Below are 21,137 nucleotides of genomic sequence, written 5' to 3' on the forward strand. Positions count from 1 at the left end.
GTGCTTTGTGTTTTAATACACTTACTGAATTTAAATGAAGAAATATAGTGCGCAGCTAATAAACCATTTAACTAACAACCCACTTAAAGTGATATAGTGTGATGAATGAAAAAATAAATACAACCCTTATTTCTTAGGGTGTATAAACATACAAACTCTGTAAATACAGTGGCAGTTGCTGCTGTTAAAGGGTCAGGGTGGCTCAGCACTCCGACAGCACTACAGACAGAGAACACAAAAAAACAGCGCAAACCGCATAGTGAAGTATATCAAATTATATTGTTCCATAAAAAAGGTAAGTCTTAGGCGTACATTAAGTAAACAGAATAAGCGCATTGAGTGCTAAAAGCACAGTGAGTTACCACTCAGCAACAGGCGTCAGGCAACCCTGGATATCGCAGCAACGGAGATTCATCAGGTCATCATCACGTCCTCGGTACAGGATCCTGCAGGAATCAAGTCGTTCCGGTGGTGCTGTCTCAAAAGAGACAATGTGCCCAATGTCATGCAGTAGCTGCAAAGGCAAACAAGATCTTATCTTGCATCCTAAGAAAAGACATTATGGAACTAGAGAGAGTGCAGAGAAGAGCCACCAAATTAATAAAGGGGATGGACAATCTAACTTATGAGGAGAGGCTAGCTAAATTAGATTTATTTACATTAGAAAAGAGGCGTCTAAGAGGGGATATGATAACTATATACAAATATATTCGGGGATAATACAAGGAACTTTCAAAAGAACTATTCATCCCACGGGCAGTACTAAGGACTCGGGGCCATCCCTTAAGGTTGGAGGAAAGGAAATTTCACCAGCAACAAAGGAAAGGGTTCTTTACAGCAGCGGTACGCAAACTGGGGGGGCGCGACCCCCAGGGGGGGCGCCAGACTGCCGGCGGGGGGGCGCAGGGTTTACAGAGGCCCTGCGAGCTTCCTGAAGGCACTTAAATAAAGTGCCGGGGGAGCTGCAGCGCCTCTGTAAACCTTCACTTACCTAGGCTCCGGCGGCTTCCTTCCTGCGTCTCCATGGCAATGCGGCATCAAAATGACGCAGCGAGGTCATGTGACGTCACGTTGCTATGGCAACGTGACGTCATAACACCGGAGCACAGGTGAGTAGGGGTTAAGGGGGGCGCGGGAGTGAGGGTACCGCCGGTAGGGGGGCGCAGGGAAAAAAGTTTGCGCCCCCCTGCTTTACAATAAGGGCAGTTAAAATGTGGAATTCATTACCCATGGAGACTGTGATGGCAGATACAATAGATTTGTTCAAAAAAGGTTGGACATCTTTTTAGATGGGAAAGGTATACAGGGATATACCAAATAAGTATATATGGGAAGGATGTTGATCCAGGGATTAATCCGATTTGCCAATTCTTGGGGGCAGGAAGGAATTAATTTTTCCCCTTAATGGGGTTTTTTGTTTGCCTTCCTCTGGATCAATAAGTAAGTATAGATATAGGATAAAGTATCTGTTGTCTAAATTTAGCATAGGTTGAACTTGATGGACGTACGTCTTTTTTCAACCTCATCTACTATGTAACTATGTAGCTATATATATATATATATATATATATATATATATATATATATATATGCAAATATATAAAAATATATATTTTTTATATATATATATATATATACACATATACACATATACACATACATACACTGACACAGCATGAAACTATTCCATATTTGACTTGGGCAAAGAACACTTTGGCTGGGTATGTTGTATAAATACGTAATGTATCAAATATGTGCAAGAAGACTATAAATAAACGGCAGAGAAATCCTCACGGAAATGAAGCGGAGCACAGCAGGTAAGATACAGGGGCTATACACCGACAATAGTAAAAATCCTTTATTCCATGAACAACATCATGGCTAGGGATGAGTAAAAATCTCTAAAGCGTTTCGGGCCATCGCCCTTCTCTGCCGTTCTACTATCAGCGTGACGCACGCCAAAGGAATCATTTGCACTTCCAAACCGTGAGTACCCCAGTCCGTTTACCGCGGTCTGCGGGGGTTTTTCCACTGTACCCAAATTGCTATCCAGGGGGACACTATTACTGTTGACTAGGTGGTCAGATATTTGTGACTGACTATACCTATATATACAGGTCCTGCCCTTATGTGGAAGGAGGTACTTATATGGAAAACACGGACTATGATTGAATGAAAAGACAATTGTTTCCTTGCTGCCTTTATATCAATGGGACTAATTTATACTTATACCTTTACTGATACCATATAGCTGAGCACGGTATTTGGGAGCTCTGTCTCCTACCGAACACAGACTATAAATAAAAGCTGCAAGTTAAAGTCTTTTGGAAGTCTGGGGTCCGATCGCTAAAAGACTTCATATTGGAAAAGTGTTCAACATGTGTTGAAACATACTATACAATCCGTCATTAACTGCCAACCTTTCGGTATAGTTTAGTACAGTGTTTTACAAATTTAGGGTCGCGACCTATAACTGGTTTATGGGAGATTATTTACTGGGTCACTGCTAGCCAGTGGCATATCCATCATCACTTTAAACCCCGCAACGCGGGGGAGGGCCTAGTTTTATTTTTTCAAGTTAAATAGTGTCAAGCTAGTATATCTGTTGTCGTATCTTCTTTTTATGAAACCTCAGGTCAAAATGTTTTCTTTGTGTCGTGGTCAAAAATGTGTTTCTTATACTGAATCATGAGAAAAAAAACGTTAGAAAAATACTGGTTTAGTATATGGAAAGTTTTGCACACTTGCATTCATGCACAATGCCACTTATAGAATTTCAGTCATGTAAGAAATATAACAAAAAATGCTGTGTTGAATACTAAATAATTGACCTCATCAACCTTTTATTGCAGCTTTCTGGTGGATGCGAGTTGACGGTGGTCATCCATGACTTTACTGCTTGCAACAGCAATGAGCTGACCATACGGCGAGGACAGACAGTGGAGGTGCTGGAGCGGCAGCACGATCGTCCTGACTGGTGTTTGGTTCGGACCACTGACAGGTCACCTGCAGCCGAGGGCCTAGTTCCCTCAAACTCGCTGTGTATTGCTCACTCAAGGAGTAGCATGGAGATGGAAGGCATATTTAACCACAAAGGTAGGACAAATTCATTTACTCATAACTAGATGGATTAATATGTTTTAATAAGCAAAAACTAGTATTTGGCTAAAAGCCATAATATTTATGTCAAGTATTGCTATATTGTTTCATAAACGTTGGTACGAATCATCCTTTAACTCAGAATTGGGTGGGAATAAAAAAAAAAAAAGAATAGTCTTGCACTAGAGATCTGACTTCTAAATCTGAATTGGGATGTTTTGCCAATTATAGTAGGCTATGACAATTAACTCCGACTTGGCAACCAGGTGTATCTAGTTCTCTGGTTTATTAGCAAAACTTCCCTCTGAATTTGTCTTTTGTTTGACTAGTTCAAGCTAGTCGAGCAATAAACTTTTGATAAGAAAAATAATTATTCAACTTGTCTTACAAAAAGTAGCATATGCACGTGTTTCTCAGGCCAGGAATGTAAATAAATTAGAATAGTTTAATATGTAGAAATTGTTGATTGTGTTGATAACCCTACAAACATTAGAAATGTTGAAGAAATCCAGTGTTACAGATTATGAAATTGCAGCTGTTGAAGTAATCATGTTTAACGCTATAGTATAGTATTTGATGCAACAATAGATTATCTTGTCTGATGTATTTTTTACTTAGTGACAAAACTTGATAAATCAGCCTTGTATGTATATTAATGGTACTGTATTTGTTTACAGTAATCTCCATTAACAGATCTTGGACCCAGTAGGGATAATAAAAACCGTTTATCAAACAAGATGTTTATGGAAAGATGAAGCATTTGCCAGGTCTCCTCTTGTACTGTAGTTCACTTTGCGAAGGGGCTCAAATGTTGCTTACTGAACAAGGGGAGTTACTGAACAAGGGGAGTTACTGAACTGAAAACAATATGCAGAGCATAGTCAAAGCTAATCTAATGTATTAAAATTATATGTGACCACCAAAGGTACCCTGTCGCTTGTCTCTTTCTGTCTGTATTCAAAGAGATCACTTTTTGGTATTCTGGTGACATTGTGGATTTGCTGGTCTACAATTCTGTGGTTATATCCACGGTTTATGAAGTCCGATCTCAGGCCTGTAATTTGCTGGCCTCTGTTGGCCTCTGTCTGCTGTGTCGGAGCATATGCGGTTGTATCGTATGGCTTGACTGTAGATGGTTGCATGCTTAGTGTGTGTGGGGTGGAAGCTGTTGTCCCTCAAATAGCTGGCTCTGTCTGTAGGTTTGCGAAATACAGAAGTCTTTAGTTAGTTGTTCTTTATAGTAATAGTGATGTCTAGGAAATATACTTCGTCCGGGTTATGGATGAGTTTGAGGTTGATGGTCGGATGGAGCATATTGAAGTTCTCATAGAACTGTATGTGGTCCTGTTTACCAGAGGTCCAAATCAGGAGGATGTCATCGATGAACCGAAGGTATGTAAAGGGTTTCAAGTGACAGGTGGAAAGAAAGTAACTTTCCAGTTTTGCGCAGAACAGATTGGCATACTGTGGCGCCATCCGAGTGCTCATAGCAGTCCCGGTTGTCTGGAGGTATGTGTCATTTCCAAATGTGAAGTAGTTAGGGGTCAGAATAAATTCGATGCATTTAGTCACTGTCTCTGTGAGTGGCACCTGCAATCCCAGAAAGTATCTGCAGGCTGAAATCCCATCTTTGTGGGGGATTTTTGTGTAAAGTGATTCTACATCCATGGTTGCTAGTAGTGTTCCTGTTGGGAGGGGGCCAATGGCATTAAGTTTGTTTAGCAGGTCGGTGGTGTCCTGGATATATACGGCTGAACCCCGTTATAACGCGGTGCTCGGGGGCCACCCGATCAGACTGCGTTATAACTGAGTTCGCGGGGAAATAAATGGCAGCCGCAATCACTTACCCGGTATCTGTGGCATCTGTAGCTCTCTCCGCTTCCACAGAGGAGGGGGGAGGGGTGCGTGCGTCCTTCCCCGGCAGTGCAGGAGAGAAGCCTGTGAACGCCGGAGCCAGCCTCACTCACTCTCCTCCCCCCTGAGATAGTGTCAGTATACAGGATGTCAGAGAAGCCTGTGAAGTGCGGAGCCAGCCCTCCTTTCTCCTGCTCCCCCCTCCCCCCCAGAGAGTGTCAGTGTGCAGGCTGTCCCAGCAGTGCAGGAGAGAAGCCTGTGAACTGCAGACCCAGCCCCCCTCTCTCTCCTCTTCCAAGAGTGTCGTGTAGCAATGCAGGAGGGAAGCCTGTGGCCCCCCTCTCTCTCCCCCCCCCCCCCCCCCTGCCCCAGAGTGTCAGTGTGCAGGCTGTCCCAGCAGTGGCCCGTGGTGAGTTGCAAGTAAACTTGCCTGTCATTTATACTCTTACAAACACTCATAATGCAGCCAACACAGGGGAGGGACAGCAGAGCCACTGCTGAAAGTAACAGAATTATCTCTTGGCTGTCGCACAGTAAAAGAGAAAGGAAGCAACCATGCTGTATAGTAGGTACATGTCAGCACTGACATTACTAGTCTATTGTAGTAACCTGGTGACATTGCAAAGTGTTTTGCATGTGCTGTGTTGGTGGACAATGTTTGAGGGGATACCATATTTGGGAGGGGCTCAGCAGAAGTATACAGTTTATGTATGGTCTTAAAGCTGCAATGCACTAACATTTTGAAGTAGCAGAGGCACTATAAGGATATACACCCTGGCACCTACTAGGACCCAAAAGGTAATTTTGTTGTTTACACGGTGAAGGCATGCTTCCCTTTTGCTGCCCAACTACCAATTAGAGAAGCTAAGGAAGTATTATATTGTATTTGGACAGTGCAGAAGAAGCCCGAGGTGAGTCGGGGGAAGGGTGGTTTCTTACCTTGCAGGGCACTGCTTAACCCCTTGATAGCACATTATTTGGATATGATCAATCTGGCACTCATGGGGTTAAGAGTAAAGCTCTTTAATCGCACACCATTTATTGAGCCCTTGGTATTTTACGTTCCTATTCACACTCTAATTTCAGTGAATAGATCTTCTGTCTAGTATGTTCAACCCTAAATGGATAAGAGGTATGGGCTGTCAGATAAATATACTGTATGTGTGTATTCTGTTTAGCACATACTAATAATTACTGTGTCCATGTCTGGTCATGGCAAATCCTTGTAGTTTTAAAAACGAGAGCCACACTCATATCGCATTATAAGCGATCCGCGTTGTAGCGGATCACGCTATAACGGGGTTGAGCTGTACTTCAGTCAGATACATTCCAAGAGGCACTGGTTTTAAGTAAAACCCATAATTGCTTTATCCATTGTAACACTGCCAGAAGAAAAGATCAGTGTATCTCGAAATCTCGCACAAATAAAAGGATTTTGTTAGCCACAAAACGGTATCGTCTATTCGTTTTTGATTATTTAGCTCGGCTAACACGGTACAGATACATTATATATATATATATATATATATATATATATATATATATATATATATATATATATATTCTGCAGTGTGAGCTGTACTTGATAAAGGAGGCCTATAGTATGTTGTTAAAATGTAGTTCACCAACAGCAAAAGAGAAGGGGAGAAATAGTTGAGTATATAGATGGTTAGAATGATATGAAGCGTGCGTCAGGCAGGCTAAGTAATAGTATAAAACATGTAGCAGCATTAATTGACAGTATGTTTGCCTACACCATTATGCAGTCAATGAAGCAATACAGTAGGTTGGACATTTTTTTTTTTTACTGAGGGAAAGAAGAGTCTATAAAAGTATCTGGGAAGCATGTGATGGGTTTGGGATGCAAATACTGGCGAACATCTACTAAATCTGGGATTTAGATACTATAACAAGGTTTTTCAACTGGTGGTCCGTGGGCCAAATCCAGAACGGGAAGGACCTTGCAGTGACTTTGGCACGGTGTGCCCCTGCTAACTTCATTGTAGTTGTTCAGCTCACTTTATCACCCTAAAATTCACTTGTAAGCTTATGTAATATAAATATATATGTACAGGTGTTATAAATGCTTGCAAATTCCTGAAATATAATAGTTTTTAAGTCTTCAAATATATCCACGTAAACATTATAATACTCTGGTGTCCTTTTTACTCCTAATTTTCTCTCTCGCACCTGTCCCCTTTGGAAATCTAGTGGAAGTGCCCTGTACTCTAACATAAGCCACATCGGAACAGCACATATTCCTTATGATTGACCTGCCTTAGGTGAATTATCATCTCTATTTTTTTTAAATAATGTGCAAAGATGGGGGAGGGGGGTGAAAGACACAAATATGCATGTTTTTTTCTAATTAATAGTTCCACTACGTTTATTCCAAAATCACTGTAGTTAGCTTGGGGTTTATAACCCTCCTTTATAATATACATTTATGTTAATTGTCTAATTAAAACACTCATCATTATTTTTTCATATCTCAAACCCTATCCAGATTTAAATCACACACAGATAATCTCTGTAATTGTTTCCAGTCGTGTTGTATCTGTAAGTGTTGTCCTGTTGCAGAACATGTGGGTAACAAATTGGAAGCATTTACAACAGAATAGAGTTGAACTTGGGCAGGTTGTGGGTTGAGGGCAGGAAGGGGTTATTTTTTTTTTGTTCTAGCATTTCTCTATTTGTTGCTAAAACAAAAAAAGTATTTGGGTTCATTGACAATAACTGTTTCAATAAATTCAAAGTAGATTAAAAAGGCGGTATTGGTAAATTTAAACCCAGCTATAATTATAAAGCATTTTATGTCTTATAGCCACGCTTATATTTTATTGCCCACTGAATTTAAAGCAGCAGTTCAAGATGCCGTGTTTTTACCCCCAATACATTCCACACAATGATAAGTAATTAACTAAATTGCTGATCTATCAATTCTCTTTTGATTGGCGAAGATTCGGCTCGGGAGTTCACTAAATGGCTGTCAGTGCAGCTGAAGAGGACCAAAGGTGCAAAGTTCTGTGGGGAAAATCATGTTACCAGGCAGTCACTAGATACATTTGGTGTACTTCTAGAGAGAGGGCAGGGCTTAAAAAGAGGTGTGCCAGAGCCTTTTTCAGAAGAGTAAGGGGATGGGAATTTGTAAATGGTTGCTATAAAAACAAAAGAATGCAGTGACGTCATTACGTCAAGGGGGCGGGACCAACGCTCGTGATCGGAGCGTGTCCTGCACCAAACTAACTCCCTCACAGAGAGCTAGCATGAAGTACTATACCTCTAACTGATTTACACGAGCAGAGAGAGTGTGTCTATTGAGCAACGGAGCATTAGCCTATGTATGCACAGCCACTGAGCACTACCACAATCTCTGCCCGTTTTTATGTGACCAGCTTCTCACGTTTTTATGGTTCTGAGTGTATGTAGACACTACTTGTGTACTACAATTTTTTATTTTTTCCACCCATTGGATCAACGGTATATTTTTTGTTACAGATGCACCCTCTGACATCTGTAACAAGGTAGTAGTTAGTGAGTATGTGTGAGTGCTCTTACTATTGCTGCAGCACTTAGACTTTGCAGCACTACACAGGCAACACAGCAGCAATCTGCTGAACAGACCCACCCTAATTATTGGGGACTATGGTTTGTCCCAGTGAGAACACAGAGGGTTAAACATTCACCTGACGTGCCCATCTGTGCATACTGCAGAAACATATATTTGGTGTACTTACCTGCGCACACTGCGTGACCGATATATATTATAACATCCACGACCACTTTGAGCTCCTAACTTGAATGGTCTACTCCTGTGTGAGCACAGAAGCTGGTATACTTACCTGTCATACTCCACCGTGTATATTATATGTACACCCACCTGGTGTACCTACCTGTGTATACCGTGTGACTGAGATTATTACCATACTCACCACTACCAAGAACCTGTATATATATGGCCACCAGTGGCAGTGCCTGTGTTTGAACCCTACTCTCACAGATTCCAATGGGGTTCTGATATCACCTAGCTGTACCCTGCACATATCATCAGGGGTACTAGCCCACACTCTATACGTCAGATATATATATATATATATATATTACTTTCGCTGCGCTTTTTTTGCTCATATGAGTCTCACTCGTCTTGGTATTTAGCGTTCGTATTTTAACAATGAGTTAAGACTCAAACAAAGGTTTTTAACGTGCACATTTCACTCATCATTGCACATACCCTTATTCCTGTCCCCTGTATATTGTGCATCTGCTGAGTGCTCTCCATTGGGGTTCTATTCTACCCACATTATCAGTTTATCATTCACCCCAGATAGCAGCACCACAGAGAATATATATTTAGCAGTTGCGAGGGTCCTCTTCCCCTTCCCCTCCCCCCGTTTTACCCTAGTGTTTACCTTTTTCAGAAGAGTAAGGGGATGGGAATTTGTAAATGGTTGCTATAGAAACAAAAGAATGCTTGTTACATTATAATACATTACATTAAAATGCTATATGTTTTTTTCTCATAGTACACAACTGATTTTTTTTTTTTTTTAAATACAACGTAGGAAATTGTTTGGTCTGCAGCTTTAATGTACATGTTTAGCCTGCAATTCTGTTTCTTTTTCTCTCTCCCTACATCAAGATGTTCTGCACCCCAATATATTGTAGAAACATACTTAATATCCCGCCTGAGTTTTCCCAAGAGACTTGTTGAATCTGTATTCTAGAATTCCTTGCTGGCAATCTGGAGAATGGAGCGATATTTTGTATTTTGGAAAATGCATCGGAAGAGTTAAAGTAGCCATATTTGTTTAGCAGTTACTGGATTATTTGACAAATTGAGGTATTACCACCAGTCAAAATATATACAGTAACAATCCATCTAACTAACCTCCAATTTATTTTTTATATATATATTTTTTTACAGGTTTGCTGAACCACACTTTTTTCAGCTCAGGGACCCGCGAATCCAGAGATACTGGTGAAGTTACCTGTTACCAATAAATGTCTAGCCTTATCCAGAAATAGAAATATAGATGTATTTATAATGTATTCTTCTATATGAGTATTTCTGGATTATAAGAATTAACTAGGGAGACTGTATATCTAGCCTTATCCACACATAGAAATATAGATGTATTTATAACGTATCCATCTATATGAGTATTGCTGACTTATAAGAATTAACTAGCAAATATATGGTTCTAGTCTTATCCAGACATAAGAATATAGATGCATTTATAAGTTATCCATCTATAGAAGTATCTCTGGCTTATAAGAATGAATATAATAATACGGGCAAAACTATTACTTAAGAAAATAGATGTGTAGATATGTGTTCCAATAGGATACACATCCACATATGCACACCCTGGTTTATGAGAGTTATTGACACGATAGAGATGGCTTCAATCAAATAAACAGTAATTTATTAGAACATCAACAAAATAAAACAATTGCACGGTTGTACTAATTATACTTCCTTATAAGGTTTGTACTTATTACAGGTCTAAAAAAACAATACAATACAGTTCATCCTATCTAATAATACATTGATATAAAACACAGATACAGTATATATACAGATTTACAAGTGCACAAGAATTATGATCATAATTACCTTAAATGATGTCTATTGCAATTCCTATAGGACTTTCTGAGCTCTCCCTCCAAAACTCTTCTCCTATTCCCCTAACTAACTGAAACCCTATCTGTGGTTTAAATGTGTTTCTAAACCAATTGATCAACATGTAGGAGGTTTCTGATTGGTTGAGGAAATATGCTCAAACTAAATTGTGTGTTTCTTTGAAGTTGATGGGAAAACCTAGTAATACCTGATCTATCATATGATGGCAATATATGTTGGACAGGTCAACAATACTGGAGTTTGATCTGATTGGGAAAATAGCAGCTGTTTCCCCTGGGGTCTAAATGTTAATTCAGTAAACACAAGTCTTGTTTTGAAGTCCCTGATAATAAACAATAGAATGTTTATTAACAGGGTGTGGAGTAAATAAACCTTTTGTTTGTCAATTTCTCTCACTTATTGCATCCCAATGGAATGTGTATCCAGGTGCAGATATCTACTTCAAAGACAGTTTGTGATTCCTGCACAAAAGCAATTCTCTTGGGTAACATTAACGGTATTACTTCCTGGTTTTTATGAGAATTTAAATGACCATCCAATAGGAAGCCACCACCAATGATGTTGCAGATTCCTATTGGCCCTTGATTTGGCAAACATATCCCCTTAGGGAGATTTAAACCTGGTAACTTCACCAGCAAGTATCTCAGTAACCGTGGGGTGGTGGGGGTGCTCACAAGTGAGTTCAGCAGGTATCTCTTTAGCACGTGTTGTGGACTTGCCCAGATGTAGTCCCTATTTGGGACAGAGTATAGAAATAGCTAATGTTGTAGGTACCCCAATTACAGTACCTCCCCACATTTACATGTCCTTCAAAATACCTTTCAATCAATGTTTTCACCTTACAGAAAAACCTGATTTAATGAAACTACAATCCCAGTTACATATAGTTACATAGTAGTTGAGGTTACATAGTAGATGAGGTTGAAAAAAGACATCCATCAAGTTCAATCTATGCTAAATTTAGACCACAGATACTTATCCTGTATTAACACTGCATAACACTAAAATGACCAGTTCTCAATGACCGTACTTGTTATCTTAACTTCTTTGGAGGTCACGCATAACAGGGGATACATGGTCCCCTGACGTGTGTGGACACCCTAGTTTCCAATCATAGATGTGTCCACCAGATTAGTTGCTGCGCTCCTGTGACCAATAGAAAGTTGCAACATCATCTGGAGATGACATTGCGACTTTCTATTCTATTTGTGACTGTGGCCATACAGTATATGTAGTTATTTTGTGTTAAAACTACAAATATCTCAGGAGCCAGAGGGAGAGGAACCTGGAGATTGTGTGACCACAGATGAGCTCAGAGGGAATGTTAAAAATAAAATTGTATTTTATGGGAATTTCTGCTTTAGAGGTTCAGCAATTTATTGCAGCTCATTGCCTTGCATGTCCTCTGGCAGGGGCTAGATGTGCTTGCTTATTGTGTAGCTTTAGAGGGGTAGTTAGTTTTTATTATACCAACCATTTTGACATGTTTTTTTAATTAGTATAGCTGGTAAAGCTTCCCAAGAGTATTTAAATGTCAATGTGTGTAACCAATATGACATGCATATAAAAAACCATTAGCAATCCTGCTCAGTTCCAGTGGGATTTACAGCTAGTAGAAGAAAAGTAGACCCAGTTCTTTGAGCATTTCGCAGTGATGTGTGTTATAGTTGCATTGGAGAACAAAACGACAAATTGTATTGTAGAGGGTGTCAAGTTTGCTAAGGTGGGTTTGAGGTGCTAAGCCATATACTATGTCTCCATAGTCAATAATTGGCATTAGCATCTGCTGTGCGATACGTTTTCTGACCAGGAGACTTGGGTAGGATTTGTTCCTGTAAAGTACCCCTAGTTTGGCATAGGTCTTGGTTGTCAGGGTATCAATGTGCATCCCGAATGTTAAGTGGGAGTCAAACCATATGCCCAGGTATTTAAAACTAGTAACAGGAGTTAGGGTGGTGTTAGTGTTGGTTCTAATCTGGAGCTCAGTCGCTGGAAGCTTTAAAAATTTAGTCTTGGTCCCAAATACCATTGTTATAGTTTTGTCAGTGTTTAAAAACAGTTTGTTTTGGGAAATCCAGTTTTCGAGTCTGAAAAAGTCAGACTGAAGTATGTGTTGAAGGTCAGAGAGGCTATGGCTGTGTGCATATAGGATTGTGTCATCTGCATACATGTGTATTGAAGCTTCCTGACAAGCTGTGGGAAGATCATTAATGAACACTGAGAAGAGTAGGGGCCCCAGAACAGAGCCTTGCGGGACACCACATGTGATATCCAGGGGGTTAGAGTTAGAGCCAGAGATGGACACATGTTGGGATCTACCTGATAAGTAGGACTGAAACCAGTTTAAAGCATACTTCCCTATTCCAGAGCTCTGGAGTTTAAGCAGGATAGCATGATCAACAGTATCAAAAGCCTTTGCAAAATCTAGGAATACTGCACCAGTGAGTTGACCCCGTTCCATTCCACACTGGATTTCATTGCAAACTTTTAGCAGGGTAGTTACGGTAGAGTGTTTGGGGTGAAAGCCAGATTGGAATTGGCTAGGGAAATTTGTCTTGTTATAGTAATCGCTTAATTGGGATTGGACACATTTTTCCATGACTTTGGATAGGATTGGGAGAAGGGAGATTGGTCTGTAGTTTGAGACAGTGTTTTTGTCCCCACTTTTGAAGATTGGGACAACTCTGGCAGCTTTCCAGGTCTTAGGGATATGGCCTGCAGACAGGATAGAGTTGACTATGGAAGCAATTGGTTTGGCAATTGCTGGAGCACCAAGTCTTAGGAACCTAGATTGTAGTAAGTCAGGTCCACATTGGCTGCTTAGTTTTACTTTGAGGAGCGCTTGTGTAATCTCCTCTTTGGATACTGGGCCAAATTGAAAATTGTGGGCAATGTTGGGAGGAGGTGGGGCTATATGGGTACTCCCAGGATGAGATTCAGGTTTGTGGTTTGGGTTGCGTTTCGCTAATAAGTTAGTGGCACACCCCACAAAGTAGTCATTGAATGCATTTGCAATGTCGGTGAGGTTTGTCAGAGTAATATCTCTCTTAGTGATATTACTTGGCTGTTGATGGTTAGAAGGCTGGAATATGTTGTTGATAACCTTCCAGAAGTTAGCTGGGTTTGATGTGTTCTGGAGAAAATTGTCAGAGTAATATTGTGCTTTTGCATGCCTTGTTTGCCTTGTGCACATGTTCCGCAGGCATCTGTAGTGATTGAGATCCTTGCTAGTGCCAGTTACTTTGTGGCTTTTCCACAAGGCATCCCTAAACTGGTAGAGTGCTATAAGGTCAGGTGTAACCCATGGAAGGTGGGCACCCCATACCCTTATTCTGCGTAGTGAAGCATGGGTTTCACAGAGTTTTAAGAACTCGGATTGGAAATAGTCAAGCGCAGAATCAGGGTCAGGAATTAAATCGATTCTGTGCCAGGGGCAGTTGGTAAGGTCAGCCAGAAACTGTTGTGGGTTAAAGTTTCTAAATGTTCTAGTGAGGAGAACTTTAGGGCTTGATTGGGCGGTTTAATTTTCCTTACACAGTACACTATTGCATGGTCACTGAAAATGTCAGGAAGGATGCCAGAGGATTGGATTCTGCTGGGATTTGAGGAGAGAATCCAGTCAAGCAAGGAATGGCTGTGCGATTTCAGGTTTGTCCGTGTGGGTTGGGTAATGAGTTGCGATAGGTTAAGCGATTTAATTTGTGTGTGGATTTTGTGGTTTTTAGGGTCAAGCCAATTGAAGTTGAAATCCCCAAGAACTAGCAGCTCACTCTTCTCATTCAGAGAGGAAACTTTAAGCAGTTTCACCTTATAGTTTATAGGAGGTCATTGTCTGAAATTAATTAAGTTGATTAAAAGCAACTGCTCCTAGACTAAGTAAGCATTGTTCTCTCTCAACATTAATATTTTTACCGTTTTAGTTGGATGGGAAAAGGGAGGTAGAAAAAGAAAATACACTTCCATCCCTTTCCAATAATAGGTACATTTATAAATCTAAATTAAAGATTTTTATGGGCTCACTCAAATTCAAGAAAATATTGGAAAATGCAAATGTATAGTTTTTAATCTAATCACAAAATCTATCACAACTCTATATTTGAATCCTGACAGAAAATATTATTTCCCTAAATTAAAGGAGCGATCCATGCAAAATCCTGTGTTAAAAAAATTAATACAATTTAATGACAACCTGATATCTGCATTTCTATCTCAGAAATCCAGAGGCAGCCATCTTGGGTTTATAATGTATTTAATTACAATGGAAGGTTGTAGTATATGGAAATTAATTTCAAATTGCACTGGCAATTGTCAAACTGGCACTGTGTTTATATATAACACTTCTAAATTAACTTTATTCTTCTAGTTCAATAAATGGCCTCTTCACTTTTACATTTAATTTTATGTATCTCCACTACATTTATTTTACACTTTGTGGATATATTTTAAAAAGTGCCACGCCTAGCATTTTATGATGGGGCAGTGAGGGATTTCTGAATATTTTAAACCGTATACAGATAAGATATAAAGTTTTTAATGTAAAGGGTGATTTAATTTCTATGTAAACAAGTTAATGTATTGTTTTCATAGTAGATCATAGTAATAGTTGCGCTTGTCTTTTGTGGTCATACTGCAAGTCCCATACTTCCGGGGCTCCTAACCTTGTCCTCTGGGTCTCCATGCTTGATTAGGGAGACTGGAAGCACAGGCTAAACATATAAAGTGACTTAACAGATATATACGTTATGATTGCACACCTAGTGGGTATCCCAGATAATTAGGATGACCAGCTTTATTGAAGTAAAAACCGGGACACATTCAAAAAATATTTATAAAACAAATGACATCACCAACTGCACCCCTTCCCCTTTGTCTCTCCACCCCTCTCTGTCCCCCTTCGCACACACACACCTATATTTTCTCCCTCCCTCCCCCCATCCCTCTATTCTCTCTCCCCCATTCTCTCTCCCCCCATCCCTCCATTCTCTCCCCCTTTCCTCCATTCTCGCCCCCTATCCCTCCATTATCTCACCCTCTATTCCTCCATTCTCTCCCCCTATTCTCTGTGTCTCTCTCTCTCCCCATTCTCTGTCTCTCTCTCCCCCACATGCTGTCTCTCTCTCCCCCACATGCTGTCTCTCTCTCCCCATGCTGTCTCTCCCCCCATATGCTGTCTCTCCCCCCATGCTCTCTCTCTCTCGTCTCCCATGCTGTCTCCCCACGCTGTCTTTCACTCTTTCTCTCCCCACGCTGTCTTTCTCTCTCTCTCCCCACGCTATGTCTCTCTCTCTCCCCACGCTGTCTCTCTCTCTCCCCACGCTGTGTCTCTCTCTCTCCCCACTCTGTCTCTCTCTCTCTCTCCCCACGCTGTGTCTCTCTCTCTCCCCACGCTGTGTCTCTCTCTCTCCCCACGCTGTGTCTCTCCCCACGCTGTGTCTCTCTCTCCCCCTATTCTATGTGTGTGTCCATCCCCCTATTCTGTGTGTCTCTCTCCCCCCCATTCTGGACCCTACCTGTCACTATGGAGCATGGGTGGTGAGGGGGAGAGGCCCTCTTTGGCCCTGACAGTAGACACTGGAAGTTCTGGGGCTTACTGCTGGGGTTCCACTGAAGCTAACCCCGCCCCCACCCTCTGCAGCTGCAGTCAGACACGGCCTCTGCTCTCCTCCCTGCCAGCATCCTCCACTCTCTGCTGCCCTCCCCCCCCCCCATCCCTGCTTTGAAGTTCAAAACTGGGACTGTCAGAAAAAAATGGACATTTTAAAGAATGGCGGGCAACCGGGACTGTCCTGTCTAAACCGGAACATCTGGTCACCCTACAGATAATCTAGTTTACCAGGTGTCGTTTGGGTGGGACATGAGTCTCTCCCTGTACTGTAGTGCATTTGTATTAACAAAATAATAATGAGCTTCCGATTTTGCCTTCCACACTACTGTATATAGTTAAAAACTGGAGGAAAAGAGCATGCCATATTAACAGATTAAACGCCAAGTCCCATCAGCTTTCTGTACAGCCATGTTGCATTGACCCTGCAACAAGTCGGTTTCTCCTGTCCAGCATGCAAGCATGGCCTAGATAGTATAGAAGCTGAGAAGCCTGGTTCATTCATATAAGATTCCAGCAGAGGAACGGCAGAAAGACCCTCATTACAGTACAGGGCATCTCTGATGATTACAATAAAAAGAAACTAGTTAAAGCCTTTAAAAAGAAATTAAGAAGTTTCTGTGCTTGACCATTGATTTCCCACCTTTAAGAATTGCGGAATGCTTTAAAAATGTGTTGTGACTTTGTAGAACCGTTCTCCACTTTACTACTTTAGCCATGTGTATCATCCAGTGTATGTAAAAATACCAAATACCAAGAATAAACAAACAGCGCTAATGAAAAATAGTGAACCGCAAACTGAAATATTAAATGCCTCAAGCCCCAGCAATGGTATTGTACCTCTTAAAAGCAAAGAAACCCTTTTTTTTACCATTTTTTACCTTATAATAAATTCTTATTTTTGGCAATGCACTAGGGTTTTGCGCTGTTCTCTTTTTTTTCTTTCAGATTATATATATATATATATATATATATATATATATATATATATATTTATATATGTAACTGCGTTTTGTTTAACATCATACTGTATATAATATTCAAGTAGGGCATTTATTAACATTTTTTATTATTTTATTGAAAAATATGGGTCTTGCAAATAAAATCTGCCAATACAAAAGGTTTCTCTGCTAACCTCCTGCAGATCCCCAAGATTCCACAGAACACAAGTTCATAGCCACTGACCTACACTGTTCCATGGAGGGAGCGCATCCCTGGTACAGTTTTTCTAATTGCATGTGAGAGAGGGTCAGAAGCCAGCTGGAAAATAGAAAGGGAACTTCTAGCATGTCCTTTATCATTTTTGTTTTTCAAAAGGTATCCCTTGTGTCGTCCTGTGGCACTGGAGGTTTTTAGCCCAACTGCTGTTTCATGTCCTGTGTCCTCTTGAAACGCCTGAGAGCTATGATTGCGAGTTTTAGCAAAAAAAATATATTCTGAAGTCACTTCTGTTGTGGTTTTGGCTGCAATGACTTGGAAACCTCCATGGTTAATTGTCATTCCTGAGCCGTGACTGTGTTTGACTAGTCATGATTTCCCCAAATCAGTGGAGAACAAAAGATACATAGCAATTGAACTCTTTATGGAATTTTTAAGTTGATAAGTGCAATCCTTCCAATGACATTGATTTGAAAGAAACACTAACCAAAGTAAAACTTAAAAATAAAAAAAAAGTGATAATACTATTTAGCTTAAAATATTGTATAAAACGTATACAACCATTGGGCAATGAATACAGGATTTTCTGTAATTGGATATTATACACTTCTCAACATGAAGGGTGAAGTACTTCTGTTTTAAGGTAACTGCATAGAAGGGGTAAAAATCAAGAATAAATGCAAGGAATATGTACTTAATAAGTGAATCCTGATGCTTTTTAAATAGGTACTTTAATTGTAATAGGGATTTAGATTTAAGGAAATCTAAACACTGTGAGCTAGGAAGCAGTGTAACTGATGGAGTGGAACAGTAACGTATTCGGCAATGGCCCCTGTGTCGGCGCTACACGCGCGCCTGCCAGGCTGGTGGTGCGTGCAGCTCTTTTCCCCGGTCTGTGCAGAGCTGCAGAGGGAAAGCCAGGGAGGGGGGTGATGCGGGTATGGCTGTGACGCCCCATGACGTCACCCGGCAGGTTCGCCCGCTGGCTGAACCTGCTGGGGGTGTAGGCAGCGCTCCATCGCCAGTTCTGAAGACTGTTTTACGGTCTTCAGAAAAATCTGGCCGCGCAGTGGCCAAGGTAGCAGTCCCGGTCCAATTGAGGGGCGGTTCTTGTCCCTGCTGCGTGCTGCAGCGGGGACCTAGACTTAAACAAGATCCCCATACATTTCAGCCAAACAGTATTTTTTTGTTGAAAGATCAACAATCATTTGTACTCCTAATGGTCTTTGTGTTTCTACCTTGTTTTCACGCATATAAAATACACACTCTGGGGGGGAAAAAACAATTGTTCTACTTGTTTCAATGCAAGTCTGATATTTTACCTTTAAGTGCAGGATACTCTTTACCACGCCTTCCCGCTCTTCCCTCCAATCTTTCTGCAGATCAATAACAGCATCAATATTTGTAATTTAAATGTCTGCATTTACGGGAAGGTCACCTTGCAGGATCTCTTGTGAAAATCATGTTGCTTACATGGACCAATTTACATTGTTTTTGTTTTGTTGTTCAGAAAGCAGACAGGGTTTTGCAGTGCAGTACAATTAGGACATCTACTGTTATTTTTGTTGGACTCCTTCAAAGAAACCCTTACATTCTCAGTACTGGTATTTGAAGATAAAGGAGGCATATAAAATTATTGGATCTCGAACAGGCAAAATACAATTATTCAGTGGGACGTAGGCTACAAACATCCCACCAATAAACTTTAAACAAACAACAACTGATCTACCAAATGTCAAGCCAACTGTCTATAGTAAGTATTAAGATTCTAAACATGGCTTTTAATGTGGCTTAAAATATAACTTCTTTAACTCTAAATTGTAGTGTATGATGTTCCAAAAAAGATATACATCTCCCAAACAAACTGAAAGTGTGAAAAGCATACTCATTCCTATGTATAAATAGCTCAGATGTCTCCAGAATCAAGTTATATATCATTTGAAAATGTTTGTTATGCTAAGGGAAAGAGAAAACGGCAAAGACAAACGGTTTCCTTGTTATTGGTCAGTAATTGGGCAACACGTGGAGAGGGAGCAACCTAATGCATATTTTGACATTTATATGTATCCTTCCATAAATCCCAGCTGGCAGTTATGCTAAAATGCACAGGAAATAATGTAGTGTATGCCATCCTAGCAGGCAGTGTTCATTGCCTCATTTCCCAGCAATCATTGTGGAGGAGCAAAAAAGAGGAGGTCCTCAAACAAGGTTACCTTTGTGAGCTGAACCAAAGAAACAAGATCTTTGTTGGTACGGCTCAACAAGGAATCCTATACTGTAGGCACATTGTGCAGAAATGTGAGGGCAGACAGCTAGTCTGGTAAGTCTGCTAATAAAAGGAATGTCTTTTGGTGCATCTTTACCTGCACACTACATTGACAGAATAATGTTTGGCCAATGGTAGGAATAAAACGAAGTCAAAACGTGTCTGATGTGCATCTAGGTTCCTAATTGCCTAAAGCAGGGCTGTAATAATCCAGATCATTGTTAAAATTAAAGGTATTGTATACAGGTGCTCAACAGAAAACCAGGAAAAACATGCTTAATAGCTTTCAATTGAAATTGCTGGAAACTAAGTGTCAAACTATTCAATTAAACTATCATCTGTTGTGACTCCCATGTCTGCTTAGTTTACTGTTTAACATAAGCACACAGGGAAAATATAATGCAAGGCTCTGGGAACAAGTGTTTTATAGTAGGATGGCAGGGAGAAATCCAATCTGGAACAACCGGTGCACAGCAGAATGAAGCAACAAGGACATACAGTAGTGACTAAAAAAGGTTTTTAAAATGAAAAACATGAAAAAGAGTGGTGCTGGCTAACCTCTAACGCATCTCACACACAGAGCGCTTTTTTGGTCACTACGTCCTTGTTGCTTCATTCGACTGTGCACCGGTTGTTCCTGATTGGCTTTCCCCCTGCCACTTATCCTTGCCTGGGAGCACGCCCAACAGGAGTCGCCTGGAGCGGTCCGTGTGTACCATCCGCTTGATCCACATCATTGTGCTTTAGAACAAGCCAGCTGATTTTTATAGTGTATACAACTCACTCCGTATCAGTGCAGCTGACAGCGCTGGTTGTTCCGTTCTTACGGGACGCCTGCAGCGGTCTCTCTCCTTTGTGTAGCTGATACAACACTTGCTATATACATACATTGTTACCAGCATCCATCTTCTTTGACTGCCATTGATAGACATTTGAAATGTCTATATTGTTCATCATTCTCTATTGTGTCGTCTTTGAGCACCAGTCTTTGTTTTTTTAACCCTACCCATTGTACAGTAGGATGATCACTAACTGCTGATCTAAGCTTGTTGACTATTGTCATCAGATCTAGAATTAGTTTTATTTGAACTAAGATTAGTTGGGTGACAAAAGTATTTTGGGGAGAAATGTCTCCCATCTTTTAAATTCGAACTATTTCATAGTGTAGCATTCATTTTACTCACTCTTAGGTCTTCTATCCATGCTAGTTGAACAGATTTTTTTTAACCTAATCATGTACACCGACTATTTTCCACCATATATGGTTTGTCACATTGTTAATAGATGAGTATGCATTCAAGAAATCTGTTAACACCAAACCCAGACTTCATTAATCAAAACTAATTACCAGAAATGTGAACATACACCATCACTTGTAGAAACTGTGGTTCCTTTTGTTTTTTAAAATAGAATCAGAGATTTGGGCCAGACATGGCTGAGTCATTATTCTGTAATGCATGAATGATTTACTGTTTGTAGACAATAATTTCCTGCTTCATTCCTCTACATTTGCT

The 21,137-nt window shown here is 40.5% G+C and overlaps 1 protein-coding gene across 6 annotated transcripts in view; it reads left to right on the plus strand.

The window, feature by feature from the left end:
* Nucleotides 1-21,137, plus strand: part of LOC142487267 (triple functional domain protein) — a 419,339-nt gene that overhangs the window by 387,112 nt on the left and 11,090 nt on the right. For all 6 annotated transcript variants that reach the window (XM_075586256.1, XM_075586257.1, XM_075586259.1 and 3 more), the window contains exon 34: nucleotides 2,853-3,096. In XM_075586256.1, coding sequence (XP_075442371.1) covers nucleotides 2,853-3,096 — 244 coding nt within the window. The remainder of the gene's footprint in view (nucleotides 1-2,852; nucleotides 3,097-21,137) is intronic.

This window comes from Ascaphus truei, chromosome 2 (assembly GCF_040206685.1).
Source record: "Ascaphus truei isolate aAscTru1 chromosome 2, aAscTru1.hap1, whole genome shotgun sequence".
Lineage (NCBI taxonomy): Eukaryota > Metazoa > Chordata > Amphibia > Anura > Ascaphidae > Ascaphus > Ascaphus truei.